The 10,697-nt window shown below is 43.6% G+C and overlaps 1 protein-coding gene across 1 annotated transcript; it reads right to left on the bottom strand.

Annotated features, from left to right (window-relative positions):
- Nucleotides 4,202–5,164, bottom strand: LOC100524490 (olfactory receptor 2AE1-like). Its single transcript, XM_003124330.2, has one exon. The coding sequence runs from the start codon at nt 5,162–5,164 to the stop codon at nt 4,202–4,204; it is 963 nt and encodes a 320-aa protein (XP_003124378.2).

Here is a 10,697-nt window from a genome sequence, read left to right as displayed (position 1 = left end):
CACAAGTGCAGCCAGAGAAATAAAAAAGATAAAAGCTGAGAGGGATTTTTTGGTTCCATACATGTGATATCATGGAATATCTGTCTTTCTCCATCTGACTTATTTCACTCACCATAATGCCTTCACAGTCCATCCATGTTGCCACATGTGACAACAGTTGCTAATTTTTTATGGTTAAATAATATTCCACTGGGTATATGTGCCACATTTTTTTATCCAGTCATCAGTAGATAGATACATAGGTTGTTTCCCTGTCTTGGATGTTACAAATAATACTGCTATCAACATGGGCAGCAGATACATTTTTCAAGACAGTGATTTCACTTCCTTGAATACATACGGAGGGATGGAATTGCTAGGTCATATTGTGGGTCTATTTTCAGTTGAGGAATACTCAGACTCTTTTCAATAGTAGCTTTACCAATTGAAATCCCACCAAGAGTGCACAAGTGTTCCCTTTTCCCCACATCCCCCCACCCCAGCACTTATCTCTTTTCCCTTTGATAAGAGCCATTCTAACAGATGTGAGGTGATATATCATTGTGGTTTTGTCTTGTATTTCCCCGATGATTAGTAATGTTGAGCACATTTTCACATTTCTCATGGCTGCATGGGTGTCTTTGGAAAAATGTCTAGTCACGTCCACTGTCCAATATTAACTCTGATTGTTTGCTTTTTTATGATTGAGTTCTATGTGTTTCTCATATATTTTTGATATGAAACCTATATCAGATATATGATTTACAAATATTTCTCTCATGCTCTAGGTTGTTCTTTTTTTTTTTTTTTTCTTTAAAGCTACACTCACAGTGTATGGAAGTTCCCAGGCTAGGGGTCAAATCAGTGCCATAGCTGTCGGCCTACACCACAGCCACAGCAACACAGGATCCAAGCCCTGTCTGCAACATACACCACAGTTGACGACAACAGTCGATCCTTAATTCACTGAGGGAGACCATGGATTGAACCTGTGTATCCTCATGGATACTAGTCGGGTTCATTTCTACTGAACAATGATGGGAATGCCCTCTTTTTTTATGGTTTCCTTTGCTGTGGAAAGCTTCTGCTTTTTAGTTTGATGTAGTCCCACTTACTTATGCTTGCTTTCATTGTTTCTTCTTTTTCATGTCTTATTCAAAACATAGTGCCAAGACTGATGTCACGGAGCTTATCCCACATATTTTCTTCTAGAAGTTTATCATTATGGGTCTTACTTTCAATACATTAAGTCAATGTGAGATGATTTTTCTTAAATAATACCTCAGATGATTAATGACATTGAGCATCATTTTCATTTGCTTGTTGGCCATTTGTATAACATGTTTGGGAAAATGTCTGTGCAAGTCCTTTGCCTTTTTTTGGTAGGGGGGAGGGATGGACTTCAAGTGTGGCATATGGAATTTCCCAGGCTAGGGGTTGAACCAGAGCTGCAGATGCTGGCCTATGCAGCAGCCACAGCACTGCCAGATCTGAGCCATGTCTGTGACCTACATCAGAGCTCATGGCAATGCCGGATCCTTAACCCACTGAGCGAGGCCAAGGATACACCCCACATCCTCATGGATACTAGTCGAGTTCACTTCTGCTAGGGTCCAAAGCGAACTCCCTTTGACCATTTTTCATTGGGAATAATTAAATTATTGCCATTGTCTTTGAATTGTATGCATTCTTTACATAATCTGGATATTCCTCTCTTTTCATAAAGTTTCCCCTGTGTTTTCTACTAAGGGTTTTATAGTTTTACCTCTTACATTTAGGCTTTCGATACATTTTAACTTATTGGTTGGATGGCATAAGGTAAGGGTCCAACTTCTTTGTTTTGTATGTGGCTTTCTGGTTTTCCTAGCACAATTTATTGAACAAACTGTCCTTTTCCCATTGAATGATCTTGGGTATCCTCGATGATAATTATCTGGACATACATGCGACGTTTTTCTTCTGAGGTCTCTATTCTACTCCATTGCTCTATACATCCATACTTACGGTGGTATCACACTGTTTGGATTCCCGTAACTTTGTAATAAGTTTCAAAATAAGTATGCGGGAGTCTTCTGGTTTTAGTATTTCCAGAATTGTGTTGGCTACTTAGATCCCTTGATTTCCATGTGAATTTTAAGATAGGTTTTTCTATTTCTGAAAAAAATGCCATTGAGATTTAGACAGTGATTGTATTGACTCTGGAGATCACTTTGGGTAATAACGCAGTCTTAGCAATAATAAGTCTTCTAATCTATGAACACAGGAGATCTTTCCATTTATTTATATCCCTTTAAATTATTTCACCACTTTTGTAGTTTGTGGTGTGCAACTCTTTCACTTCCTTGGATAAGTTCATTCCTAAATATTTCATTCCATTTGATTCCTATGGTAGAATGCAATTGTACCCTTACCTTACACCATACACAAAATTTAGCGGAAAATGTATCAACAACTTAATGTAAGAGCTCAAAGTATAAAAGTCTTAGAAGAAAATATAGAGGGAAGCTTCATAACACTGCACTTGCCATCACTTCTTGGATATGACCCCAAAACCACAGGCAACTAAACTAAAGATACATAAATGGGAATATATCAGAACTTTAAAATTTGGGTTCATTAAATGACAGAATCAACAGAGTGAAAGGCAGCCTGAGGGATGACAGAGAATATTTGTAACTGCTATATAAAATAAAGGGTGAATAGGAGTTCCTGCTGTGGTGCAGCATGATGGGTGGTGTCTCTCTAGGGCCAGGTGGCAGGTTCATAGGTTCAATCCACCCAAGCACAGTGAGTTAAAGGTTTTGGCCACCCCCAGCTTTGGCATCGATTGCAACTGCAGTTCAGGTCTCTTCCCTGGTCCAGGAACCCCATATTCCTTGGGGTGTCCAAAAAAAAAGAGAAAATATGTAAGGGGTTACTGTCCAGAATAGATCAAATGATTACAACTATGTAGAGTTATATCTCTTCTCAAGAGGGCAGTGGGATATAACACTGTCCTCTTTCTTTTTGGCAGATAACAGCATTACATAAGTAAGCACCCATTTGTTTAGCTTATGTGGTTTCATTCTGAACTAATCTTATATCATTGCTGACAAGGCCCTAGTTGTGTGTGGAGAGAGAGAGGTAGCAGAGGAAAAACCAACTCTCTCTAAGTGGGATTGGAGCACCTAGCAGTTTGTACAACACACTTATGCCTTCAGAAACAGGGCGGGCATCATTTCTGTGAAAATGAAGTCTCCTTGATTGCGGCATGTGTCAAGGCAAACAGAACCTGAGAGCTATGTGGGAAAGAGAGCACCAGCTCATGACGAACAGCCCGTCCTAGCCCATCATCTTGAGGATGCCAAAAGGGTCTTTCTCAAAGGGAAAATACCTTCTTGTCGAAGAAAGCATGACCTTGCTTGCAACCACTGTGTTATTCTTCTGAAGATGGTGTCTGGGCTGAACAAAACTTTCAGGTGATAGAAGACACAAGATGGAGATATGTGCCCATCACTTGGGCATCCCTCAGCCCACCAGACTCCAGGACAACTCACGGAGATGTCAGATCACTTTATTTACATGGGATGCATATCAGATTATCTCAGAAAATGAATCTTATCAAGCAATCTATTATTTATTTGTGTAATTTCTTCCCTCTCTTATTTGAATATCCTTAATGTCAGGTGAGATAGTGAGACAGGTCTTGGCCCTTTTCTTTTATTAATCCACGCAACAAAGTGTAATTATTTCATGTCATGTTGGTTCCTGGCTTGAATGAGAAACTGCAAACAAAGTGGAGCCCTTGCCCTCCTGAAATGCTCATTCTAATAAAGCAGACAGTGAGTAGAATCTATTATGCAAATCATGGAAATAAAAGTACAAGGTAGAATCAGGGGACACAGAATGAAGATGCTGCTTTACATAGGGCATGTTTGGACAAAGACACTTTTAAAATGAGATCCAAAAGAAATTAGAACGCTCAAGACTTGACTTTGGTCTTCTCAGTTGCCAGAACTGTGAGAAATGAATAAAGCCACCCAGTCCATGGTATTTTTGTTAGGGCAGCTGGAATGGACAAAGGTAGTTCTCTATAGTGCCTAGCCACCTGAGAGAGGTTAGAATACTGGAAATGTTTGTTCATCACTAACTTTTTGCAGTAATCATCAGGGATGGGGTCCCTAGAAAAATCTTTGAAATTTACTAAGGGCAATTTAGGGAGCTTTAACCATTTGATGCACACTCAGGGCAACCGCACTTTTGGGTTTTGAGTGATCATCTCTCTCCCCAGCACTCTCCTCAGAGCATTTGCCACGTCCTTATTTCGGAGAGTGTAGATCAAAGGATTCAGGGTTGGGGTAACGATGCTGTAGAACACGGAACCCACTTTGTCTTGCAATGGGGTGCGCTGGGACCTGGGCCTCATGTAGGAGAAGATGCAGGCGCCATACCAGAGGGAAACCACAGTGAGGTGAGAGCTACAGGTGGCAAAGGCATTCCTCTTACCCCCAGCTGAGTGCATGTGAATGACACTGTGGAGGATGAAGACGTAAGATGCAGAAATCAGGACGATGGGGAGCAGGAGCAGGAGGATGCTGCTGATGTACACTGTGGATTCATACACAGTGATGTCTCCACACACCAACTGCACAACTGCTGGAAACTCACAGTAGAAGTGGTGGATGTTCCGGGGCCCACAGAAAGGGAAGTGCATCAAGATCACTGTGTGAATGAGAGAGTTTACTGATGCTCCCAACCAAGACATAACAGCCATCATCTGTCCTACCTTTCTGTTCATGAGAACAGCATAACACAGTGGGTGACAGATGGCCACATAGCGGTCATAGGACATGAAAGTTAGGAGAAGACACTCAGCTCCACCCAGAGACAAAAAGAGGAAGTACTGAGTGGCACAGCCCACAAAGGAGATGGACTTGGTGCCAGAGAGGTGGTTGATGGCCATCTTGGGGATGGTGGTGGAGACATGCATCAGATCCATGAGGGAGAGCTGGCTGAGCAGGATGTACATGGGGGTGTGAAGCCAGGGGTCGGCACAGATGAGGAGGATGGTGAGGGTGTTTCCACTCACCGCAATCAGGAAGACCACCATGGTCAAGGAGAAGAGGAAAGCGTGGGCCGGGGAGTCATCAAAGAGCCCTTCCAGGATGAAGTCAGCCAGAGAGGAGGTCTGATTCCTCTGCCCCATCTCTCCTTTCTCTGCCATGGGAAATAGGCATTGCAACCAAAGTCCTAATGGAAAGAGTTTCCTCATTAAGGAATAATTATGTAGACACACACATATATGTATATACTCATTGTCTTTTATAAGTATAAATATGTGTACATGTTTTTCATGTATACTTGAAGTTTTACATGAAAACTATTGTAGGAGTTCCCGTCGTGGCTCAGTGGTTAACGAATCCGACTAGGAATCATGATGTTGCGGGTTCGATCCCTGGCCTTGCTCAGTGGGTTAAGGATCTGGCATTGCCATGAGCTGTGGTGTAGGTTGCAGTCACAGCTCATATCCCATGTTGCTGTGGCTCTTGCACTGGCCGGCAGCTACAGCTCCAATTGGACCCCTAACCTTGGAACCCACATATGCACAGGAGTGGCCCAAGCAATGGCAAAAAGACAAAAAAAAAGAGAGAAGATAAATATTGTAAATATATTTATATATGTCAGTCAAATTTTAACCAGAGGAGCCGAACCACTGGGACAGGTAGAAAACATCTATGTACACGTTTAATGGATTGTACAGAAAGTTGGCATTTCTTGACTCTCGGCTACGTAAGCTGTCTATGGAAGGCTAATGGACTGGTGTGGGAAATTGCAGTCCTTGGGGCAAGCCATCAGTCAGAAAAGATGGATATAAGGTGTAGTGAGACAGTTCTCTTGTGGCCCAGTGGGTTAAGTATCCAGCGATGTGACTGCAGTGACTCTGGTTATTGGAGTGATGCGTGTTCAATCCCTGGCCTGGGAACATCCCCAGGCAGTGGCTGCAGCTGAAAATAAAATGTGATGGATGAAGGTCAGGCTGGAACCACAAACATGACAGGTAATCCCACAAGGGCAGGCTGAAACCCAGGTCCCCTCTTGCTTCTGGACTAGGTGGCAGGTTCTCTTGCACAACCTGAGGCCCTAGATCATGAGGCTACACACACACACAGACAGACAGACACACACACACACACACACACACACACACACACACACACACACACACACACACACACACACACACTCCTGTCCCAGAAATCGGAGCATCTAAGGCAGGATCCAGGGGAAGGTAGAGTAACTGCAGGCCTACAGCCACCTCCCACAAGGGAGGTGAGTCAGCAGAAGAGCAGCAGTGTTGTCAATGATAAGAACGGCTGCTCCCCTTCTTGCCTGGAAGTACTCTCGAGCGTCTCTCCTGGGCCCACCTTAATCTGACACTCGCAAGAGAGGTGTTATCACAACACCACCAGACTGGATCTCCTGTCAAGGTGGCACATGTGCACATCTCCTTAAAACACACGTGATCCCACAATGAACATAACAAAGTCATCCTTCTGCCTAATAGAACAATCCTGCATACAACCAAACACATGCAAGCCGTCAAGAAAAACAGGGAAGAAATTACCATTGTCCATGGACTGAGTTCCCCTTTCCAAGAGCTACCCATCTGTGGAGGTCAGGTGCTCACTTTCTCAGTAACTCCTGTTGATGCTGATAGACTCACAAACACAGTGACCAGGCAGCATGGGTGGAGGCTCTACGTGGGCCCAGCAACTTCCACGGACCATGGGTGTCCACTCAGTCTACACTCAGCCACTGCTGGGGCCCCATCTGTCAACCCCAGAGGCCAACACAGAGTTCCTGCTGAGGCACCATCCCCAGGGGAATCAGCCAAATACTGGGTGGTAGATGCATTTGATTGATGGCTTCCATTACGGAAGGGAAATTACTTTATTCTCAATGGATTGCACACTCTGAACATGAATTTGCCTCCCTTTCCTTCAGCTCTGCTGCCAAACAACCCCCTGTGGACATACAGAACCCTGGATTCAGCCTCATGGTGTAGACAGAGCTGCTTTGACTAAGGAGCTTCTTTCATAGCACATCACGTGTGGGGATGGGCCCCTTGCCCAGGGAATCCACTAGTCTAACCAGCGCTCACTAACCCTGAAACTAGTGGCCTGAAGTGGAATTATAGAGGTGTTCATGGGAGCCAAGTAGACACATACTAAACCAAACGTGAGAACGAATGTGATATGCGTCCTGGGTGTAACTGGGAGCCTACCATTTATGGGCCAGGGTGTTTCAACTAGGATTATAACATTTACTCAGCCAGTCTCCCCTTTATCACATTCTCCCAAGAACACTGATCAGAATGCGAGCTTGATCTCTATGACAAAACTGAACTTAGGAAATAAATGGAAAGTGATCCCCAAATAACCAGCCTATCCTTCTGTATTTTTCTACAAAAACATTGGTCTAGATCATCTTGCATCCAGGTAAGTTTTTTCTTTTTGGTCTTTTTAGGGCCACACCCATGGCATATGGAGTTTCCCAGGCTGGGGGTCAAGCCAGAGCTTTAGGCACTGGCCTACACCAGAGCCACAGCAAAGCCAGATTGGAGCCATGTCTCCAACCCTCACCACAGCTCATGGCAGCGCCAGATCCTTAACCCACTGAGCAGGCCAGGGGTTGAACCTGCATCATCATGGATGCTAGTCAGATTCATTTCCACTAAGCCTGAATGGAAGCTCTCCAGATAACTTAATTTTTGAGTTAATTTTTGAGTATCATTGGACCAGTAAGAGAGCAGGCATGATCCCTTACCTTGCTCCACATGTAAGCAGCCCAGGTCATCCTCTGGGCTGTCACCTCACACGGTCATTTCACACTCAGCTCCCTGTGGACTAAGAGCCCACATTCCCCACACTCCATCTGTTCCCTGCAGCCCAGGCAACACTCCACACCTTTCCCTTTACTCGGGCACCTGTATCCTTTCCCCCCAACACACACATTTCTCTCATTAGTCTCCATCTTTCCCTGGAAATGTCCATAGCATACATTGATCCATCACCTGAGTCCCATCTCCCTTCCTCCCTCAGCCAATCTACCTATTCACATCCCATTCTGAGTTGTGTCGCTCAAGGGACTTTTTCCTCTGTCTTCTCAGGCAGCTCCGTCAAGGAGCAACCTGACATCACCCCTGACGCGAGGGTTGAGGAGCAAGCTGGCAGTGTCAGAGGATGCCCTTGTCCCTAATAAAGGGCTCTGGAATGGCCCAAGCCCCAACAGTGCCTTACCTGGAACTTCCTCTGCAGAGGCTTGTGGGGAGAACTAGCATAGACGTGAAGAGAGAGGGCAGGACAGAGCCCCACTGCCTCACACCCTGGCTACTGGACATCCAAACAGGGCTTTTCTGAGGGCTCACCAGACGTCCTTCCTCACCCTGGGAATCTCTGTTTACTGTGGATAAGCAGAGGGTCCCACCCAGTCATCACTGTTTCCACTCGTTCTGTCCTGACAGCATCACCAGGAGCAACCGGGCATGGAATTCTGGGATGCTCTTGTGTGCAGGTTCAGATTTTGCATTCCCTCAGCATGCCTCAGGACAGATTAACTCATTGAACTTCTTTAGCCTCTAAATGGAGGGACTTTGAATGATGCTTATGCCTTCTCTGCCTCTAACCATAGATCCAGATGCTTCTCCAACCACAATAGCTTTGAGAGCTTGGACTAGAACTCTTTGCTTTACTGTCCCTGCTTAGGAAGCTCCTTTTAATCTCTGCTTAATCCTCATGGGTCCAGAATCAAAAGTAAATCTGTTTGGCATTTTCTGCTGTATTGGGTCCCTCAAGGAACCCTCTTCTTAGCTTTCGTCCTCCTTTCCCACTTTGTAAAATAAGAATTGGGCTCTAGCACTGGCTTTTCAAATCAGTCCCTTCCTGACTGCATGGATGTTTCCTCAGTAGGAATGAAAGGTCTCAAATGAGGACAGACTGGGCCTGAGCTGAGCCACTCCTAAGGAAAGAGTGGACTCCCCCATGAGAGAGAAAACAGCCACAAACCCAGGGGACCAATGTCAGCCAAGGCAGTTTAGGACACTAAATATATGGCATTGGGGATTCCTATGCAAGGGATACATCCTGAATGTCTTCTGGAAACCATGCCTCGAGATGCCCATTAGACTTGCTGTGTGCATGAGATAAATGTCCCCAAGGGCTTCGCTTGAAGGTTGAGTGTAGGCTCCGGGGAGTGAGTGGTTTTGAGGAGGGTGGCTGAGAAGAATACATGGGAATATCTTCTGCAAGGGCCATTTAACATGGAGAGAAACAATTCTAGGTGTCCCAGCTTGATTTTCTATGTTTCTTTTATTCCTTACTTTTAAAAAATGTGTTTTTTTTATTGAAGTAGAGTGATATGAAATGTGTTAGTTTCAGGTGTACAGCAAGATGATTCAATGTTCTATACTTTTTTTTCAGACTATTTTCCCATATAGGTTGTTATAGAATACTGAGGGTTCCCTGTGCTATGCTGTAGGTCCTTCTTTATTATCTATTTTATATGCAGTAGTGTGTATATTCAAATCCCAAATGCCCAAGTTATCCCTGCCTGTCGCCTTTCCCCTTGGGTACCTATAACTTTCTTTTCTGTCTGTGAGTCTATTTCTGTTTTGTATACAAGTTTATTTGTATTATTTTCATTAGAGTTCCCCATTTAAGCTATATCATATGATATTTGTCTTTGTCTGGCTTATTTCCCTTAGTCTGCTAATCTCTAGGTCTATTCATGTTCCTGCAAATGGAATTTTTTCATTCTTTTGAATGGCTGAGTAATGGTCCACTGTTTAAATATACCACATTTTCATTTTTTTGCAGCTTCTTTTTTTTAATCACTCAGTGAATTTTATGACATTTATAGTTGTACAATGATCTTCACAACAGAATTTTATAGCATTTCCATCCCAGACCCTCAGTGCATCCTTCCAACCCCCCACCTGTCTCTTTTGGAAACCATAATTTTTTCAAAGTCTGTGAGTCAGTTTCTGTTCTGCAAAGAAGTTCATTGTGTGCTTTTTTCAGATTCCACACGTAAGTGATAGCATAGGATGTTGGTGTCTCACTGTCTGGCTAACTTCACTTAGCATGATAATTTCCAGGACCATCCATGTTGCTGCAAATACTGTTATTTCTTTCCTTTCGATACCACATCTTCTTTTTTTTTTTTTTTTTTTTTATTTTTTATTTTTTTTTTTTTATATTAAATTTTATTTTATTTTCCCACTGTACAGCAAGGGGGTCAGGTTATCCTTACATGTATACATTACAATTACAGTTTTTCCCCCCACCATTTCTTCTGTTGCAACATGAGTATCTAGACATAGTTCTCAATGCTATTCAGCGGGATCTCCTTGTAAATCTATTCTACGTTGTGACTGATAAGCCCAAGCTCCCGATCCCTCCCACTCCCTCCCCCTCCCATCAGGCAACCACAAGTCTCTTCTCCAAGTCCATGATTGATTTTCTTTTCTGAGGAGATGTTCATTTGTGCTGGATATTAGATTCCAGTTATAAGTGATGTCATATGGTATTTGTCTTTGTCTTTCTGGCTCATTTCACTCAGTATGAGATTCTCTAGTTCCATCCATGTTGCTGCAAATGGCATGATGTCATCCTTTTTAATGGCTGAGTAGTATTCCATCGTGTATATATACCACATCTTCCGAATCCAATCCTCTGTCG

This window comes from Sus scrofa, chromosome 3 (genome assembly GCF_000003025.6).
Source record: "Sus scrofa isolate TJ Tabasco breed Duroc chromosome 3, Sscrofa11.1, whole genome shotgun sequence".
In the NCBI taxonomy this organism is placed as follows: domain Eukaryota; kingdom Metazoa; phylum Chordata; class Mammalia; order Artiodactyla; family Suidae; genus Sus; species Sus scrofa.
Note: the sequence above shows the minus strand (reverse complement) of the source record. Positions and strands in the feature narration are given on the sequence as shown.